This window comes from Typopeltis vanoorti, chromosome 16 (assembly GCF_054136105.1).
Source record: "Typopeltis vanoorti isolate ZY-2024b chromosome 16, IOZ_Tvanoo_1.0, whole genome shotgun sequence".
Lineage (NCBI taxonomy): Eukaryota > Metazoa > Arthropoda > Arachnida > Uropygi > Thelyphonidae > Typopeltis > Typopeltis vanoorti.
Genome location: NC_143564.1, coordinates 27,494,897 through 27,516,616, shown reverse-complemented (window position 1 = coordinate 27,516,616; position 21,720 = coordinate 27,494,897). Strand labels below are relative to the sequence as shown.

The following is a 21,720-nucleotide window of genomic DNA, read 5'->3' as shown; positions in this document are numbered from 1 at the left end:
CTACTGAAGACTAAATAGTGATCACTTCCAATTTCAAATCCTCTGTACACTCTGGTGTCCTGCACCAGGGAGAAAACATCACTATCAACAATAACATAGACAATGAGACTTTTCTTATTCCTTGCCTCTTCTCTCCATGTGAATTTGTGCACATTTTTATGTTGGAACATGGTGTTAGTAATAACCAGTCCATGTCCTGAGCAGAAATCCAACAGATAGTTGTCATTATTATTAGCTTTGCCCTTTTCTCCAAATTTTCCCAAAATATTTTTGTATGTCTCACAATCATTTCCTACTCTGCTATTTAGATCCCCAACAAGGACCAACTTTTCCTTTTTCATTGTGTCAATTGCTTTCTCTAAAGCATCAAAATATTCCTCCACTTCTACCTTAGTAGAACCTTCTGTGGGACCATAGGCACAAATAAGTTTCATTGTCCAGTTTCCCATTCTCATATTTGCCCACATTACTCTACTTGAGACTGACTACCATTCAAGAAGATTAGCCTTGTATTTTGTGTTGAATATTGTCATTGATTGTCATTTCCTGAATATAACATTTTGTATTTATTGCTCAGAAAGATCTCACCAGTTTTGGTCTTTTTTGTTTCAGTCGATCTGGTACTTATCTAATTCCTCAGCTAGCTCCATTTCTTTGCCATTCGGGCTTCTTACATTGTAGTACCGATCTTTATGTGGTGATGTTGAGTTGGGATTTGTTTTCAGATTTGTTCCAGTAGCCTTTTGCTGTTCGCCCTGGTTCCCTGGCGAAAACAACAGGGGCCTTGTTTAACCAGGCGACGCCCCAGCCGGCATGAAATTTTGTCATGTTGTACCATCATTTTTTTTTATTTTGGTTTAACCAATAAAAATACAGTTTGGTCAACTAAATCCCAAATTGCCAGCCCATCCTCATTCGTTCAGTATCCAAATAGATACCCAACAGGGTGCACCACGAGAAGGTGAGGACTGGACATTAGGTCAGAAGCCCTGGTCAGTTCTCTGCATTTCTTTAAAGGCTATGTGGAGGTCTCCTCTCAGTTATACAGCTTTGACTCTTAAGCACCCTTAAGATAATAAATTGTACTAAACCTAAAGATACCATTTTTGGGTTTGGCAAATCTTGCTGCAACTACTACTCTGCTAAATATATATTATAAAGCAGTGCTTCCCGAAGTGTGGTACAGGTACCTCTGAGTGCCTGCAAAATTGTTTTTAAGGGGTCTCTGCCATAGCACTTTAAAAAAAAACTGTTTTTTAACTTTTATATTTTTGTCACAAATAAGTGTAGGTCTATTTTATAATTTTTTTCTTCTTTAGCTAGTTGAACCTCTATGGTTCTTAGCTGCATGCACCAACTTCTTCCATTCCCTTCTGTCTTTTTCATTCCAGTTCTAAAATGAAATTATTCTCCCAATGCATTTATGGTCTACCTTTGGGTCACTTTCCATCAAGCTTCATCTTAAATGATTGTTTAGCCATTCTCTTCTCACCCATTCTTTCCACAATTTCTTCGGAATTGAGTTGACCAAGAAATCTCAATCTGTTTGCTTGAATTTCGTCAACTATAAGTGAGGATCTACAGAATTGTTGGTTATGTCTGCTCCATTCTTCTGTTGTATTGAGTGTTGTATGGTGACACATTAGTAAGAGGTGTGATAGAAGAGTTTGACTAATTCGTACTAACTGGGTGCGAAAATTAAGGATATAAGTGAAAGTATTAGAGCGCAAAAGCAGAGGGTGAAAGAAATGATAGTCATGGAGGGAACGAATGATTTGAAAGGAGATAAATTTGATATGAGAGAGGACTTAAAGGAATTATTAGAGGTAGCGAAAGAAAAGAGCGATAAGTTAGGATCGCAAGTCTATTGCCACGGTATGACAGAGAGGAGTTTAGAAGGAGGGCCATAATCGCAAATGACTTTATGACAGGTTATGCAGATGGTGTGCTGTGGAGTTTGTGGACATGTGGAGTGAGTTTGATGGGCAAAAGTATTTGTACAACATGGATGGCTTACATTTGAATGGATTTGGTGTGCGAAGAGTGGAAAAACTGTTGCTGCGTGAAGTGAGAGTGGATGTGCAAAATCAGGGAAACTAGAACTATTAAGGAGGGGAGGAAGTCGTGTTTCTTTTTTTTTATTATGGTTATTTGGAATTTTATTCGGTTACTAAGGGATAACTATCTGAGACAGCATGTAATGGAAAATACTAGGGGTTCGTGAGTACTTGACCTAGTAATAGCATCTGAGAATTTGACTGTAATGAATATGACCATGTTGCCACCTATTGGTGAGAGTGATCATAGGGTCTTGACCTGGGAGATGGCTAAATGTGTGAAATTTTGGATTAAGACATGGTACATGTGGAATTACCGTGCTGGCAAGTATGACAAGCTCAGGAGATTCCTTGGTTCAGTGCCATGGCATGTAAAACTGCAAGGGCTGGATGTTGATAGGGCATGGGAAGTGGTCAAGGAGCATTTACAGGAGGTTATGGCTGACTGTATACTTAGAGTAAGAATAGTAAATCATGTAGGGATTAAATGGATGAATAACACCATTAAGCTTGAGCTGCAAAAAAAGAAATAACTGTGGAGGGAATTTAAGGAGAAAGGTGACCTGTAGGTCCATGAATAGTATAAAGCACAGGCCAGAAGGGTAATGAGTGTGGTAAGAAAAGCAAAAGCGGATTATGAAAGGAAATTAGCCACACAAGCTAAAGAGAATCCCAAACAGTTTTTTCGATATGCTGCAAGTAAAAGAAAAAATGTATACGGCAGAATGATTTTAAGGAATGCCGATGGTAGGGAGGTCACTGAATCAGTTGTTATAGTGGAATTACTGAGCGAGCACTTTGCAAGAATATATCATCCAGGTGGTGATATTGCAGGAATGAAGGAACCAATAGCTTATATGGGAATTGAGGTGAATGAAATGGAGGTGAATAGTATATTACAAAACCTTAATGTGAATACATCTGTGGGATTGGATGGCATACCAGCTCGGGTCTTATGTGAAGCAGTTAAAGAATTGTCAGTGCCCTTGACCATTTTGTTTAATTTGAGTCTTGAGTGTGGGTTAGTCCTGAGGGGGTGGAAAGAGGGAAAAATAGTTCCACTGCATAAAGAAGGTTCCAAGACTGCTGTTGCAAATTACCGACCAATCAGCATATCAGGAGTCATCAAGATTGAAGAGAAAGTAGTGAAGAGAAAAATACAGGAATGGATAGATGAAAATTGGTTACTGTATGGGGTATAGTATGGTTTTGTGAAGGGTAGATCATGCCTCAGTAACTTGCTCACGTTTTATAACACAGTGACGGCTGAACTGGATAAGGGTAATGGGTTTAGTGATACTGCTGGACCTTGCTAAGGCCTTTGACAGGATACCACATGGAATTCTAATCAGTAAATTGTGGCATATGGGAATGGATATAGTGTTGTGAGATGGATAGGAGGGTGGTTGATGGAGAGATATCAGAGAGTAGTTTACTCAGGAGTAGATTCCAAAAGACGACCCGTGACTAGTGGTGTGCCGCAGGGTTCTGTTCTTGGACCACTGCTGTTTAATTTGAACCTCTCAGTTCCTTCTCTATTAACGATATAGAGAAGGAACTGAGAGGAAGTTAATTTGTTTGCTGATGATGCAAAGTTGGGTAGAGCAATAGTGAGTGCACAGGATGTCAAAATTTTGCAGGATGATTTGGATAGTTTGGAGGACTGGGCTAAAGAGAATGGTTGTCAATTTAATGTGGCAAAATGTAAGGTTATGCATTTTGGGGTGAAAAGATTAGAGGCAGTATATCACAGTGGTGGAACTGTACTCCACGTGATTGATGAAGCCAGGGATTTGGGAGTGTTGGTGGATAAAGAATTGAAGTTTAGGGGTGCACATTTGTAAAAGTGGCTAAATCAGCTCATCTTGGATTCTGAAGAATACTTTGATGAGAAGAGATAAGCAGTTATTGTTCCTTTGTATCGAGCTTTGATAAGACCCCATCTCGACTACTGTGCCCTGATCTGGTCACCTAGGTTTCTTCTTGATGGGGAGGAGGTTGAGAGGATCCAGAGTCGAGTGAGCAAGATGATAACAGGTCTATGAAATGAACCTTGTGAAAACAGGTTGAAGAAATTGGTTGATAGGCAGAAAAGGGGAGATATGATTGACACATTCAAATTGCGGTAGGGTTTCTGTAGGATTAAGTCAGAGAATATTTTTGAGATCAGGACTGGTGGTGGGAGGACTAGGGGACATCCATGGATGCTGGTCAAGAGTGGTTAGTGAGGGTGTTACAGCTGGGTTTTTTACTTTTATGGTGGTGAATGAGTGGAATAAGCTGCCAGAGTCTGTTGTGGGTGCTATGACAGTGAATGAGTTTAAGGCAAGTATGATAGATACTGTGTGAATGTCGAATAGTTGTGATGGACATGATATTTAGGGCCTCTCTCGATGAGTCTAAGGACTCCTTGGAGTCGCCCATAATAATAATATCTTAGATCTTAGAGTCCAGACTTTTGTCAGGATTTTATTTTATTTTCAAAGATCTGCAATGCTTTTGCATCTTGGTCTTTATGCTAGGTACAGCCTCTGTAGCTTAGAAGCCCTTTGGTCGGAAAGATCTAGGTTCAATTCCCGTCCATGATGTGAGGAAACCTTTATCTACTCTCTTTCGACGAAAGGTGAGTTAGGTGGTCTCATACAGAAGTAGGGGATTTTTTCACCCAGAAACTCGGGTGAATAAATGAGTAATCAATATTTCAAGATATTTGAAAGAGGTGACACTTTTAAATTCCTGGTTATCAGTGGTAAAATGGCCATTTTCCCCTTGATTGCAGTTTCTGCATACATTTAAATATTCAATTTTATCCTGATTGATTTGCCATTCTAGTTTTTCAACAGCAATTTTGAGTTTTCTAAATGTTGTTCTAATGTCTTCTGCATTTTCTCCAACAAGGCATTTCTGCATATCCTAATATTACTGTTCTGTTTCTGTTATCTTTTACAATTCCTTGAATGCATTTTTCTAATGCTAAATTGCAAAGGATGGGTGAAAGAACATCTTCTTGTTTCAATCCTGTCTTAATATCAAAAGATTCGGATCTAATTCCATTAGCTAATACCATGCTTGGGGTGCTTAAGGGTCAAAGCTGTATAACTGAGAGGAGACCTCCACATAGCCTTTAAAGGAATGCGGAGAACCGACCAGGGCTTCTGACCTAATGTCCAATCCTCACCTTCTCGTGGTGCACCCTGTTGGGTATCTACTTTGATACTGAACGAACTAGGATGGGCTGGCAATTTGGGATTTAGCCGACCAAATTGTATTCTTATTGGTTAAACCAAAATAAAAAATGATGGTACAACATGACAAAATTTCATGCCGCTGGGGCGTCGCCCGGTTAAACAAGGCCCCCGTTGTTTTCGCCAGGGAACCAGGGCGAACAGCGAAAAGTCAGCTACTGGAACAAATCGGAAAACAAACCCCAACTCAACATCACCAGAGTTAAAGATCGGTACTATCAACGTAAGAAGCCTGAATGTCAAAGAAATAGAGCTAGCTGAGGAATTAGATAAGTACCAGATCGACATAATAGGGGTGACTGAAACAAAAAAGACCAAAACTGGTGAGATTTTTCTGAGCAATAAATACAAAATGTTATATTCAGGCAATAACAATCAAGGAAAAGAAGGAGTAGCCATAGTATTCAACACAAAATACGAGGCTAATCTTCTTGAATGGCAGTCAGTCTCAAGTAGAGTAATGTGGGCAAATATTAGAATGGGGAACTGGACAATGAGACTTATTTGTGCCTATGGTCCCACAGAAGGTTCTACTAAGGTAGAAGTGGAGGAATTTTTTGAGGCTTTAGAAAAAGCAACTGACACAATGAAAAAGGAAAAGTTGGTCCTTGTTGGGGATCTAAATAGTAGAGTAGGAAATGATTGTGAGACATACAAAAATATTTTTGGAAAATTTGGAGAAAAGAGCAAAGCTAATAATAATGGCAAATATCTGTTGGATTTCTGCTCAGGACATGGACTGGTTATTACTAACACCATGTTCCAACATAAAAATGTGCACAAATTCACATGGAGAGAAGAGGCTAGGAACAAGAAAAGTCTCATTGACTATGTTATTGTTGATAGTGATGTTTTCTCCCTGGTGCAGGACACCAGAGTGTACAGAGGATTTGAAATTGGAAGTGATCACTATTTAGTCTTAAGCAGGATAAAATTGAATTTCATATTGAAAAGAATAACATGTAAGAAAGTTTTAAAGCGAATAAAAGTTGAGCAGCTCTCAGATGTAAACTGTAGACTAAAATACAGAAATATTATTGAAAAGAAAATGAAAGAGTTTGAGAACAGGAATCAAACCTTGGAGATTCAGTGGCAAACTCTGAAGGAAACATTGATTGATTCTGCCAGAGAGGCATGTGGTGAGGTTGTGTGCAAAGATAAAAAAATCAGAACTCCCTGGTGGACACAGGAAGTTAAAGAGGCAGTGAAGGAAAAGAAGAAAGCATATCAAAAGTTCCTGGCAAATAAGTCGGCTTTTACTCTTACAGAATACAGAGACAAATGTAAGAAAGCTAAACAGTGTGTAAAACTAGCTAAACAAAAGTCATGGGAGGACTTTGGCAAGAATATAGAAAATAAATATCAAGAAGGTGGCAAAATATTCTGGAGGTTGTGAAGAAGCTTAGGAATGGAGGAAAGAGTGCTGTAAAAGGAATTAGAGATGATAAAGGTGAAATGAAAACAGGAGAAAAAGATATCCTTGAAGTATGGAGTAATTACTTTGAAAAACTGCTAAATGAAACAAGCAGTGATGACAGCACAGTGGTAAAAAACACTGACCAGGCATGCAGTCAGGAATACATATCCATACTTGAAGTAGAAAAAGCCATCAAAGGCTTGAAATGTGGAAAGGCAGCAGGAGTAGATGATATTCGACCAGAAATGCTGAAGTATGGTGGTATAAGAGTCTTACAGTGGCTGCACTGCATAGTTCAGAAAGCCTGGACAGAGGGACGAATTCCCGATGATTGGAGTAGAGCTCTCATAGTACCCATATATAAAAAGGGAAATAAAACTGAATGTGAGAATTACAGAAGTATTTCCCTACTGAGTGTTCCTGGCAAGATCTATGCAAGTATACTTGAGAAACAGTTGAGAAGAATTATGGAAGAAAAGCTTGGTGAAGAACAAGCTGGATTCAAGCCAAATAGAGGCTGTAAGGATCAGATCTTCACTTTACGACAAATAGTCAAGAAAGCATGGGAATATAACAAAGATCTGTATTTAAGTTTTGTCGATTTGGAAAAGGCATATGACAAGGTGCCAAGAGAGAAGCTATTCAATACGCTGCAGTTATATGGTGTCAATGGGGCATTATATCAAGCAATACTTAGTCTTTATTTGAGTTGTGAGTCAGCAGTTAGAATTGAAGGAAGTACAGGAAGATGGTTTAATGTTAAATCTGGTGTGAGACAAGGATGTACATTATCCCCTCTGTTATTCATTATCTATATGGATCACATTATGAAGGAATGTGGTATTAAACCTGATATCAAAATTGGAGATGTTAATGTCAGCTCTTTGCTTTATGCGGATGATGTTATACTTCTAAATAAATCCGCTGCAAGATTCTCTCACTAAATTGAATAGCTGTTGTAATAGATATGGTATGAAGGTCAGCAATAAAAAGACAAAGACAATGAAAATAGGCAGAATGATTGAAAATGTCAACTGTGTTGTGAATGGAGAACCTGTGGAACAAGTAAAACATTTCAGCTACTTAGGCACAATTTTTACTGAAGATGGTAAACTAAATATAGAAATAGACAACAGAATCAGCAAAGCTGGTATCGTGGGAAGTCAATTGAATAAATTCATATGGAATAAGAAAGAAATTAGTCAGAACACTAAATTAGCTGTATACAAGACTGTGTTCAAACCAATTTTAACTTATTGATCTGAGAGCTGGGTCAGAAGTAAAACACTTGACCAAAGACTAGAGACCGCAGATATGAGAGTCCTGAGAAAGATTAGAGGCGTGAACAGATGGCATCAATGGCAATATCATATTAAAAATGAGGATATTAGGAAAGAACTTGACATTGTCAGCATCCAGGAATGCGTTAGCAGAGCTAATCTCAGATGGTATGGTCACTTAAATAGAATGGGAGAGGAAAGATTAGCAAAACAAGTGTTCTCTGCCAGGTTGGCAGGAAAACAACCCAGAGGAAGACCAAGATATAGGTGGATTGATACGGTACAAAGTGCCTTAGACGATAGAAATATAAGATCTGATAATGTTGGAGTCTTGACAAGTAACAGACTGATTTGGAGGAAAATTGTAGATAGGAAGTTAATAATGATGTAATTTTTTCATGTAGTACTGTCATATCCTGTACACCCCTTGAGGGTACATGGCAGGAATTTGATGATGATGATGATGATGATGAATACCATGCTTTGGCTGTCAGTGATGCAAATTTTGATTAGACATTATCTTATGGGGTATTCCTAGTTCATCTAATATTCCCCAAAGTCCTTCTCTATGAATGCTATCATATGCTTTTCTAAAGTCTACAAATAAAATATGGACCTGCAGATTGTATTCCCATTTTTTTTTCCCCTAGTATCTGCCTAAAGGTAAATATTTGGTCAACTGTTGTTCTATTTCTTTGGAATCCCACTTGATATTCACCAATATTTTCTTCAGCATAAGGCAAGATTCTTTTTAGCAAAATATTAGATAAAATTTTGTAGCCGGCTGATAGTAGCAATATTCCCTTGTAATTTTCACATTCATATTTGTTTCCCTTTTTCGTAAACTGGAATGATTAGCAATTCTGTCCGTTCTATTGTTATCTCTTCTTTTTCCCATATAAAGTTTACCAGCTTATGTATACGAGTGGTTAAGTCATTATCCCCATATTGGCTACTATTCCATCAGTACCTGCTGCCCTTTTGTTTTTGAGCAGCTTTATACTTTCCTCTATTTCAGCTAGAGAAGGCTTAATTATTTCTAGATGGCAAATATTCTGTTTAAAAGACATCAGGTTCATCACAATTTAGGAGTCTGTTAAAGTACACACATACACACACTCTCTCTCTCTCTACCTGTTTGCTATTTCATCTCTAGTGGATAATAATTGTCCATTGCTATTGTTGATTGCTGTTGTTTTCATATGTGGACCTATTATTTTGGTTTTTAGTTTCATGGAAAATTTTCTAGGATTATTTACTAAAGTATTTCTGGATTTCTTTAATCTGTTAATGAAGGAATTTTCTTTTCTGTTATCATATCATTTTATTGGCTTCCTTGCTACTCTCTTTGTAACTCAGAGAGGCATGAATATCAGCTGGGTTATTAAGCTAATTGCTATTTTTTTTTCTTTTTCTTTACAGCCCATTCATATTCTTTTGTTGCTACTTTTATGCTATTCTTGATATGATTCCAGATGTTTTCAATATTTTCATTCTCCTCAGGTTGTATATTTTTCAATTTGTTTTAATTCCCACTGATATTTTCTTCTCGCTTCTGTTATATTTAGTTTGTTAATATTGTATCTCAGTTGATTTGCATGTGACCAATTAGAAAATGGTCACCATCACACTCAGCTCCTCTGAAGCTCTGGATATTCTGAATGCAATTTCTGTTTTTTTACTAATTATGATATGGTCTCTTTGACTGAATGTATGACCAAGAGATTTACATGTTTGTTTGTGTATATTCTTCCTCAAACATAGTGCTGCTTATTATTAAATTTCTGGATGTGGCCGAATTAATTAATCTTTCTCCATTAATATTTGTCTCTTCAGGAAGGCTTTGGTTTCCAATTTTTTTTAATAAATTTCTTCTTATCCAATTTTTGCACTGAAATTTTTGAGAGAGGACTTGAAAGTATTGTTAAAGGTGCGAAAGAAAAGAGTGAGCATTAGAATGGTTAGTCTGTTGCCGCGGTATGACAGAGAGGAGTTTAGAAGGAGAGCCATAATCGCAAATGACATTATGCGCAGGTTATGCAGACGGTGTGGAAAGAGTTTGAAGGGCGAAAAGGACTTATACAAGATGGATGGCCTGCATTTAAATGGATTCGGTGTGCGAAGACTGGAAAGAGTGTTGCTGAATGAAGTGAAAATGGATGTGCAAAACCAGGGAAACTATAACTACCAAGGAGGGGGGGGAAATGGATATGCAGACATCAGCGAGACAGATGAGTGTAAGAATGTATATAATGTACCCGAGCCAGCACAAAAAATGGGAATGGGTCATTTAGAATAACGCATCAATATGGGGGTGGGACGAAGGGATCACTACATTTCATGTATACTAATGCCAGGAGTATTAAGAACAAGAAGGAAGAATTTTTGGCCTTGATTGGCTCTTCCTGGCCACAGGTTATTGGCATTAGTGAAACATGGCTGACAGAAGATGATATAGTTAGTAGGATAGAATGTGTAGGTTATAGCGTGTTTAGGAGGGACAGAGAGAACAAAATGGGGGGGAGGGTATTATTGATGATAGCTGATGAACTGCAGCCAAGGAGAACTGAAGTTGTATTGCAGGATAGTGAAAGGAGCTCATTTGAGGCTATTTGGTGTGAGATTGAGACTGGCAGAATAGAATATACAGTTGGGTGCTGCTATAGACCAGGTGATGGAATAGATGGTGGAGATAGTATGCATAGGGAAATTGATGAAATGAGTGGAAGGAGGGTAATTATTATGGGGGATTGATTGGAAGGAGGAGAGGACACATGTGAGGAAGGAAAAGGATTTTATTCAATTATTAAGGGATAACTATCTGAGACAGCATGTAATTGAAAATACTAGGGGTGTGAGAGTGCTTGACCTGGTAATAGCATCTGAGAATTTGACTGTAATGAATATGACCATGTTGCCACCTATTGGTGAGAGTGATCATAGGGTCTTGACCTGGGAGATGGCTAAATGTGTGAAATTTTGGATTAAGACATGGTACATGTGGAATTACCGTGCTGGCAAGTATGACAAGCTTAGGAGATTGCTTAGATTGGTGCCATGGCATGTACAACTGCAAGGGCTGGATGTCGATAGAGCATGGGAAGTGGTCAAGGAGCATTTACAGGAGGTTATGGCTGATTGTATACCTAGGGTCCGAATAGTAAAGCATAGGGGTTAAATGGATGAATAACACCATTAAGCTTGAGCTGCAAAAAGAAACAACTGTGGTGGGAATTTAAAGAAAGGGGTGACCCGCAGGCACACGAACGGTATAAAGTGCAGGCCAGAAAGGTAACGAGTGTGGTAAAAAAAGCAAAAGCGGATTATGAAAGGAAACTAGTGCAAGCAAAAGAGAATCCCAAACAGTTCTTTCAATATGCTGCAAGCAAGAAAAAAACTGTACACGGCAAAATGATTTTAAGGAATGACAATGGTAAGGAGGTCACTGAATCAGTCGATATAGTGGAGTTACTGAGTGCCCACTTTGCAAAAGCATATCATCCAGGTGGTGACATTGAAAAAATGAAGGAACCATTAGTTTATACGGGAATAGTGATGAATGAAATGGAGATGACTAGTCTATTACATAACCTTAATGTGAACACATCTGTGGGATTGGATGGTATACCGGCACGGGTCTTGCGTGAAGCGGCTAAGGAATTATCAGTGCCCTTGACATGCTGTTTAATCCGAGTCTCAGGTCTGGTTTAGTCCCGAAGGTGTGGAAAGAAGGGAAAATAGTTTCACTACATAAAGGAGGATCCAAGACTACGGTTGCAAATTACCGACCGATCAGCATATCAGGAGTCGTTGTCAAGGTCTTGGAGAAAGTAGTCAAGGGAAAAATACAGGAATGGATTGATGAAAATGAGATACTGTACAGGGGACAGCATGGATTTGTGAAGGGTAGATCATGCTTCAGTAACTTGCTCAAGTTTTATAACAAAGTGACAGCTGAACTGGATAAGGGAAATGGGTTTACAGTGATACTGCTGGATCTGGCAAAGGCATTTGACAGGCTACCACATGGAATACTAATCCGTAAACTACAACATATGGGAATGGATATAGGGTTGGTGAGATGGATAGGTGGTTGGTTGATGGAGAGATATCAAGGAGTAGTTTATTCAGGAGTAGAGTCCAAAAGACGGCCTGTGATTAGTGGTGTGCCGCAGGGTTCTGTTTTTGGACCACTGCTGTTTAATCTGTTCATTAACGATATAGGGAAGGATCTAAGTGGAACAATTCATTTGTTCGCTGATGATGCAAAGTTGGGTAGGGCAATAGTGAATGCAGAAGATGTCAAAGTCTTGCAGGATGACTTAGATAGATTGGAGTTCTGGGCTAAGGAGAATGGATGTCAATTTAATGTGACAAAATGTAAGGTTATGCATTTTGGGGTGAAAAGATTAGCAGCAGTATACCACATTGGTGGAACTGTACTCCAAGAGATTGATGAGGCCAGGGACTTGGGAGTGTTGGTTGATAGGGAGATGAAGTTTAGGGGGCACATTGCAAAAGTAGCTAAATCAGCTCATCAACTCACTTGGTTGTTGAAAAATACCTTGACGAGCAGAGACAAGCAAGTTATTGTACCTCCGTACCGAGCCTTGATAAGACCTCATCTCGACTACTGTGCTCAGATTTAGTCACCTCGGTTCCTTCTTGATGGGGAGGAGGTGGAGAGGATCCAGAGGCGAGTGACTAAGATGATAACAGGTCTATGGAATGAACCATATGAGAACAGGTTGAAGATTTGTGGGTTGCAGAAACTAGTTGATAGGCGGAAAAGGGGAGATATGATTGAGACATTCAAATTGCTAAAGGGATTCTATAGGATTAATTCGGAGGATATTTTTGAGATCAGGACTGGTGGTGGGAGAACTAGGGGACACCTATGGAAGCTGGGCAAGAGTATGGTTAGCAGGGGTGTTAGAGCTGGGTTCTTTACTTTTAGTGTGGTAAATGAGTAGAATAAGCTGCCAGAGTCTGTTGTGGGTGCTATGACAGTGAACGAGTTCTAGGCAAGGCATGATAGATACTGTGAGAATGTAAACGCATAGTTGTGTGCACATGATGTTTAGGGCCTCCCTCGATGAGTCTAAGGACTCCTGGAGTCGCCCGAAATAATAATAATAATAATAAATCACCTAATAAAATTATATCCTCCTGGGGAATTTTTTCCAGGATTAATTCCAGTTTTTCATAAAATTCATCTTTTATTGACTCTTCTGTAGGTGAGTGTACATTAATAAAGGTCATATTGAACCATTTTGCTTGTACTCTTAGCTTGCTTATTCTTTCATTAAAAGCTTCAAATTCAATCAAAGATGAACACATGTTTTCCTAATAATTAAACCTGTTCCAAATTTATGTTTATCAGGATTGTTTTCACCATCAAGAGACCAAAGGTTCTCTGTCTAAAAATTTCTTTCTTCTGTCCATTGTGTCTCTTGTTTATATTGTATTGTATGATTTCTTGAACTACTCCAACTCTGTACAAGCTTCTGACAGTCCATAAAACTATTCGTAAACCATTATTCCAAAGCCTGGGATGATATCTATTTAAGTCCGCCCTGCGTATATTACATGGTACATGTTGCGTGACCAGTTGATTTTTTTTACAAGATAGGGTTGTCGGACTCATGCTCAATCCCTAACCTGGAGGACCAGTGTGAAAAACAATATTTTTTAAAAATTATTTTTTTATTACTAAAAAAGTGTAAAGAAAATTTGAAACAAAAATGTCTCTTGAAATGCAGTGATTGACTTTCATCAGGACATGACTGGTTAACATCACAATCGCATGGTTTGAGCTGTTTGCATTAAAAGTTTAAATTCAAATAGTCTGAACCATGCAGTCAAACTGCAATAAATTCTGTAAAATCTACTATACGTATAAGGTATGCCCACAGATGCAAGACCCTTTGACACTTCTGCGCATGTCAAAAAATGGAGAATCCATTCTGATATTAGGGTAATCAATGCGTTTCGTGGGATCAGTGCTTATTATTTTATGTCGGAAAATCAGCTTTTCTTCTATGAAAATTCTAGTTCTTAAAGTGGTAACTATTTTGCTTGTACAACAGTTGGAAAATTTATGTATAAAGCACATGACTTCGTGTGTTGGTGGCCAATTCATGCATGCATCCTTTATTTCTTTCTTCCCTTCATCATGAATTGGCACAAAGCTAAGGTTGGCCCTATGAAGTGTGGGCATACAATATGTATATAATTTAAAATGTATTTAATAAATAAAAAATATTTCACATTTGTATATAATTACAATACAAATATTAAAAAATTCCTTTATAATTATGTTTTGAATGAAATAACTTCTAAATTGCCGTATACTAAGAGGGGAGGGATACATCAGTGTTAATAAAATTTTAACAGGGGTACACAGGTACTTGAAGTTTGGGAAACACTGCTATACAGGAGAGGCAATGCCTTGGTCACAATTTGTAAAAGGATGAAATACTCTATCTCATCTAATTTTTCCTGATGTTAGATTCAATGGTTGTCATAGTCAAGAAATTTAGCTATATAAAAATCTAATTAATAAATTATTATTATCAACATCTAATCTCTACTGCCAGACTCATCGTGGGAAATACACACACTATCGCACACAATGCTCATTCAACCATGCTTTAAACTGATTCAATGTGTCTATATTCACAACACACTCAGGCAATGCATTCCACTCGCCAACCACTCTCCATGCAAAGAATCTGCTCCTAACTCCTCTGCTCACACCCTCCTTATATGGTTTCCAATGAAACTCTTGTTCTACCCCCCCTCTCCCATTCTATAAAAAATCTCTTCCATGTCAACCTGATAACCCCTGACTAGTTTATATGTCTCAACTCAATCATTCCCTTCCCCCCATTCACGAAGCTTTGCAACAACTTACATTCTCCACATTCCAAAGCCCACTGATGACCTTCATGAACCTTCTCTGGACACTTTCCAACATATCCTCGTCACCGTGAAAACCCAGCAACCAAATATGTGCACAATAATCTATATGAGGCCTGACTTTAAGGCCTTATACAATGGCATCATGGCCTCTATTTCTGCATGGCAGGGTCCTCCATATCACTGCCATTATGCAATATGTCTTCACAACTTCTGCAATGAGGTACCTGAATTTCAGGTCCTTGTCCACCATCAACTCCTAGATCTCTCATCTCCTTTACTTCCTTTAAAGTTTCCTCACCAAGTGTACACTTTGCGTCCCATTGTTGCTTACCAAATCTCAAACCTTACACTTTGCAACACTGAACTGACAGTTCCACTTACCTTCCCATTCATGAAATCTATCAAGTCCTCTTGTAAGTGTATAAGATCTGCTTGACTCTGCATTGCATTTCCCAATTTTGCATTATCTGCAAACAGATGCATATCACTAGTTAAATCCATCCCAATATCATTAGCATGCAAATTGAACAACAATGGTCCCAAAACTGACCCCTCTGTTAATTCTATCTGCATAGGATGTTTGTCAATTGCATTTAACTCTTAGATGATATTCTTCTGTCTTGCTGAAAGAAAAACTGAAGTTTCCAGAAAGAAAAAACCTGCTGCCTCCTAACCTAACTTCAGCTCAAAATTCCTTATAAAGAACTTGTGAAGAACTATTCCTTCACTGTGAGTAGTTCTTCACAGAAAAGATGGGATCCAAACTCAGATCTTTTCAAAGGGCAACATCATTACCGATTGAGTTATAGGTTCTATGTGTATTCCTTAGAAAAATGTTTATCACCACACACAAACAGAAAACCGTCTTTTCAAATTTTAACTTAACTATAAATTGAAAAAAAAAAAAAAAAAAAAAAAAAATGTAAACCGCCATCTAAAAAACTCAAAATCCATTTCAAAAATTTAACAGACCTGAGAATGCTAACCTCAGCAACACCAATATCCATTTCCAATGTTTCCAATCTATAAAAAGGAATCTGCTTTTCTTAAGGAAAGTAGATAGGTCAGGAAGACAGCTTCTTCCATTGTTATTCATCCACCTTTCTAAATTATTCCCCGACTTTCTTCGAAATGGATAATTAACAAAAGGTAGCATTTATATAAATATTTACTATCCTGATATCATGTTAGTATTGAGCCAAAATCCTAACTTGAATAAATAATTTCAATTGCTCTCCTAATATAACTAGTCATTAGGAACTTAAAAGTCCAACTTTCCTAACAAGCAAATTCATCTTCCTCAAAGAATTTAACATTCACAACACCAAATGGCATGTCATCCCCCTCCCCTTAACTGCACTAACTCACAAGTAAAGATACCAAAATATTTATTAACAGTGTTACACAAATTCTCCTAATTCACCAATAATCCAAGATTTTAAATGCAGATAATTGAAAAAGTAAGACAGCACAGTAATGTAAACATTTAGAATGTTATTTCTTTTTTCTTTTTTTAAATCTTGGGAGAACAAGTTCCATGTGTAGTTCAACATGCATCTAAGTTATAACTTATATCTTGCCATGCAACTGCATGTGTACTCTATGCCTCACAGTCTCAAAGGAGATGGTGTGAGTTGAGGTTGTAAGGTAGGTCTATAAAGATGGACAAGAAATCAGTACTTTGCTAAAAGCCTACCAACCAATAAAAGACATGGGTCTTCTTCAACAGCAATAGTTTATACAGATTACAGAACCACTTCATGTATTTTATAATTGTCATTTGATGTATTAGGGTTAATAAATTTCACTACACACTTGTTACACAGAAATCACTAACTCAAATTTCACGTTTTGTTGCTGAACCATCAATATCTTAACAACTATTGATTAGAAAGGGATGGCGTGTAAACATGCATTAAGTCTTTGGGAAGAATTAGATGAATTTAACTATTATTGCATGACACTTCCAGAAAGTCTGAAGATTCACCCAACCTACCATCTATTAGCACATATTCACCATCCACACAATACCATCTAACCCTTTCTAATACAACACGTAAGCCACCATCCACACTACATCTAATGCCCATTAACATGCTACAAAATCCAGTATCTACCTGATTTACCTGTTAACTATGTGCATGTGTGCGTTTTCTGCCAAATATATCTACACTGGTGTTCAAAAGCTAAGGATGAACTACATTTTTACATGTATATAAAAAAAATTTCATGACTATAGGCCAAATGTGAACATAAATTTATTGCCAGCATAATAATAATAAATTAAAGTACACAAAAAGATATGTTATAAATTTCGCACAAAATTAAATAGCAAAATGTTTTGGGCAAAAGTTAAATTTTCTAAAGACTTAATTAAGGAATTAACACACAATGCTTACAGAAAACTATGTGGAGAGATATTTCAATGTGGAATATGTCCACTTTGAACTGCAATGCAGGTCTCACAATGTTGTACCACACTTAGTACCCAGTGATTCAGGAGTTGTTGAGGCAAACTGGTCCATTCCTCCTTCAGAGCAAGGATAAGGCCTTGTTTGTTTTCTGGAGAGAAATGTCAAGCAGCAATGCATTTTCTATTGCATCCCAAACATGTTCTATGGGACCGAGTTCTGAGGAGCATGCTGGCCACTTGATTCGATTAATATCTTGGGTCTCCAGAAATATCTCCACTAGTGTGTGTGATATGGTGTGGCACTATCATCCATAAAAATGAATTCTTCATCTACAGCACCCAAGGAACAATTAAAAATGATGTTAAACTTTGTTGCAATATTGTTCACTAGCTATAGTTCCTTTTTCCAGCACTTGTAGCTGGGTGTATCCATTAAGAATAACGTCTCCCCAAACATGATCCCGGCACCACTACATCTATTCTTTCAAGAACAGTCTTGCAATAGTAAGCAGTAGCACTTTCAAGCCAAATCAAGTGTCATCTAGAATCGGAGAAAAGAGTACAACGAATCTCATCTGTAAAGTATATTAACACATTGGTGTCTTGTCCAATTTTTATGGATAAAACACCACTATAAACATGCTCTATGATGAGCTGTGGATAAAGGGATGCAAGCTGCAGGCCTTTGAGCATATAGGACTACTTGTTGCAGATATCTTGCCACAGTTTGTCGAGATATCTGTGTACCTATGCTTGAATGGAGCAGACTTGCAAGCTGACATGCCATGGTGCGTCAATTACATTTTGTTGTTGTAACCAAAAATTTGTCTTCATGCTCAGTGGTAAAGTGAGGACCTCTCAACAAATGTTTGGAACACATTCCATTGGCTTAAAATGCTGCCCAGAGGATACATTACTATGCGAGATTCTGAACCTCTCTGGTAATATCAGTGATTCTGCAGCCCTCTTCAAGCTTTCTAAATCAACTAGACGATATCTTTGAGATATTACAAGACATCCAACTTTGCTACTTTATTCCTTCACAAAAAGAGCTTTTTTCAAACACAATTTGCTTAGCACAGCCTTTTATCCTGTTGAGTGCTACCCTATGTGCACAATTCAAAAATATAAATGTGAATGTACCCATTTTCTACTTAAAATCATCAGTTATACAAATTGCTACAAGCTGATGTCTAAATTTGTGGTTGTAATCTTCAGAAATAGTTCTTAGGTTTTGGACAGTATGGTTTTGAAAAATTTTTTTGAATATTTCAAACCATATATGAGGGTATGTGCAAGTCCCACACGATAAATCCCAAGGCCTATGGCATAACAGTGTCATCTAAAGGCAAGTGGTTAAAAGAAAGGAATTTGTTGATGAGTTTTTTGAACACCTGAGGATTGTAATCATTAATGAAAATAATGTGGAGAAGACTGTTCAAAAGAACAGAAGTGTAAGTGAAGGAGAATGAGAAACTGGCTCAATGAATCTGGAACTGTGAACGATATATATGCATGTGAACCAGCAGCTGCTCATGATTATATCTGATTAGAGGAAAATAGAGAATTATAATGGTAGTAGCCAGTTCAGTGGAGCAGTGCATGTGGAAATACCTAGAAAAAAAAGATAATTTGGCAACAAAGCATCTATGGAAAAGCAACTAGAGTGTCAGTGAGAAATGGTTCACCAATTAAGCAGATTTCTCTCCTGAATACAGTCAAGCATTCTGAAGAAGATCCTAGGTGCACCACTTCAAATGTAGGAACAACTCTAAAGCCACACAAATTTGACTTTATAGTGTCAGGAGAGTTAAGCAGGAGATAAATACTGTTTTATATATATATATATATATATTTAAAAAAAAAAGCTTTCTAGAGGCAGAAGCAGTTATGGACCTCATGATCCTGCCATGAAAGGTTAGATGTGAAATTCAACCCCCCCCCAAAAAAAAGAAAAGTGATCCTAGTTGGTATCAGGATATTGTGGGACAGGGAGAGTGAAACATGGTCTTTCTTCCAAGTTGCATTTCGGTGGCATCAAAACTGGCCAGATTATCCTTACTACACTTAAGAATGACAAGATCAGTATTTAAGGCATTAAAGAATTGAAGCATGAATTACTTGAGCAATACAAGGTTTTAAAAATGAAAAAGGTGACTGTAGAGACTACTAGTGCTGATTTATTTTCCAATGGAACATACACAGCCACTAGTAACATTATGTCACATACATGAAAAGAAATCAGCACTATGTTGGGATGTGGTGTCTAGAAGTCTATAATACACTGATATCAGTACTGCATGCAGGTTACAGGTTAGATAACTAGAAATCTTGATCTATGGAGACCAAATATGGAACTTTTCAAGCAATTCTCCAATAAGAGAAAAGCGTAGTCTCACATCAGGTGATTAAATTCACCCACCTAAACAGTGGGATATTCCTAACATTTTCCATTTTAACATTTCAATGAAACTGAAAATTTGAATTATGCAACCTTAATGTATAATGAAGCAACCTCTATGTTACTTGTCCTCAAGAACAGGTGTTGTTTAATTAATGTTAGGCTTGCCAGTCCACTTATACAATAAAAAGAAGCAATGTGAATGTTATGTTCAGCTAATTCAATATTGTTTCACTGAAGCAATTCTTATTATGTATGGAAACATTATCTGAACTTAGGTTGTTCCAAGAAGTGTGCTAAGACTGTAGAATGTTTTGGTTATATTAAAGTTTAAAACATTGATAAACAAATTCTCAACACATCAACAAACAATTTGGTACTGGTGTGTCAAATATATTTTTAACTTTCCAAAAGTCAGAAATATAACTGAAGTACTCTGGTCACCTGCAAAATTTACTGGCTCTTATCAAACTACTTCCACTTCAACAGCACTATATCTCCATGATAAATCCATCCAGTGGAAATGATTCTACTGTTACACATTACATTTCAATAACACAACACTACGAACACAAATATTTGTCACATATGGTTCAAATATGACAAAGGTCAATAGTCCAAGGAATCTTTCACTATTGTTGAACAACAACCAAGAAGACTACTAAAAATATTATAAAATTTGTATGCAGAAGACTACTTCACTCCTTTCTTGATCTGCAGATGAAAACAAGCTGCCTGCAAAGAAGCAACTCAGTAAGTAAATACAGGACAGGGATAAATACTCGGCTGACTCTGTGAATGGAGAAAATTCCTGAGTTAACACAAAATCAGCTGAACTACAAGAAAGTAAATGCTAACATATTCATATTTTCAAGAAAAGCAGCAGGCAGTCATTGATTTGGTGTGATCATAAAATTAAGAAGTTCACATCATAATTTTACATTTACTATAGAAAGCTGAAATTAATGCATAAAATATAAAAGTTCAGGGCTTTCAGAAAAGATTTTCCACTATTCCACATCTCCATCCCGCCTCATTTGTACTGTTTTATATAATACCCAAATTACTATCTTCGGAGGATCTTATTATACAGACCATTCTTTTCAATTCTGTTTTCCTAAAATGGCTATTATGCCATGTAACATTTCAGGTATTTGAGGGAAGTAAAACTGTAAAGTTCAGTCCAGAAATTAATGAGACAAGGTACGCAAACAATCACGTTGATAAGCATATTGTCTAGAATAGTTAACGACCTGGTCTGTGTAATATGGATACATATTCATTTTGAAAACAATGCAAATAAAACTGACTATTACCATAACGACTGTCACATATCATTTATAACATTTTAAATACACACTCCTCGTGAAAGTTCAAGGGTGACAACTGCACTTCCAGTGTTTTTAACCCTATGTACAATACATAAACATAAAGGTGAACAAAAATCGGTTATATTTAAAAAAAACAATCACACTCATTTAACACGCACGATATTATTCTATTGATTTTGATCGTTCAGAATAAAACAAACATTACTTACTACTCTTTTATAATCATTCTGTATTGAAAACTTGCCGGTACTCCCTACTTCACATGGGGAGGAGAAAAGTGACGTCAGAGTACAGAATGCCCCGGATTATAAGTGGAAAGTCCACTAAACTAACATTAAAAAGTAATAGTAGGGGTGAATTACGAAACAAGTGAGTTTTCCCCCCGAAAAGGATAATAAATAAAAAATATATATATATATATATATATTAATGTTTCGTACAACACCAATCATTTAATCATTTCTCACTCTCGCAGTCGCCAACGCAATTTAACATTGTTAACTATATTCATATAGTCTAAAGCAAAATTAAATATTAATTATGTTTTTGAGTGAGGGAGAGATTATTATTATAACATGAATTATTACATCATCAAATGAGACGGAGAAAATTATGTTTTTAAATAACTGCAAAATAAATTTTCTGCACAACA

At 37.2% G+C, this 21,720-nt stretch overlaps 1 protein-coding gene across 1 annotated transcript in view; it reads right to left on the bottom strand.

The window, feature by feature from the left end:
* Window positions 1–21,427, bottom strand: part of LOC150097905 (phosphatidylinositol transfer protein alpha isoform-like) — a 193,685-nt gene extending 172,258 nt beyond the window's left edge. The window contains exon 1 of the mRNA XM_090406086.1: window positions 21,278–21,427. Coding sequence (XP_090262212.1) covers window positions 21,278–21,294 — 17 coding nt within the window. The 5' untranslated portion in view covers window positions 21,295–21,427. The remainder of the gene's footprint in view (window positions 1–21,277) is intronic.
* Between the last annotated feature and the right edge of the window lie 293 nt (window positions 21,428–21,720).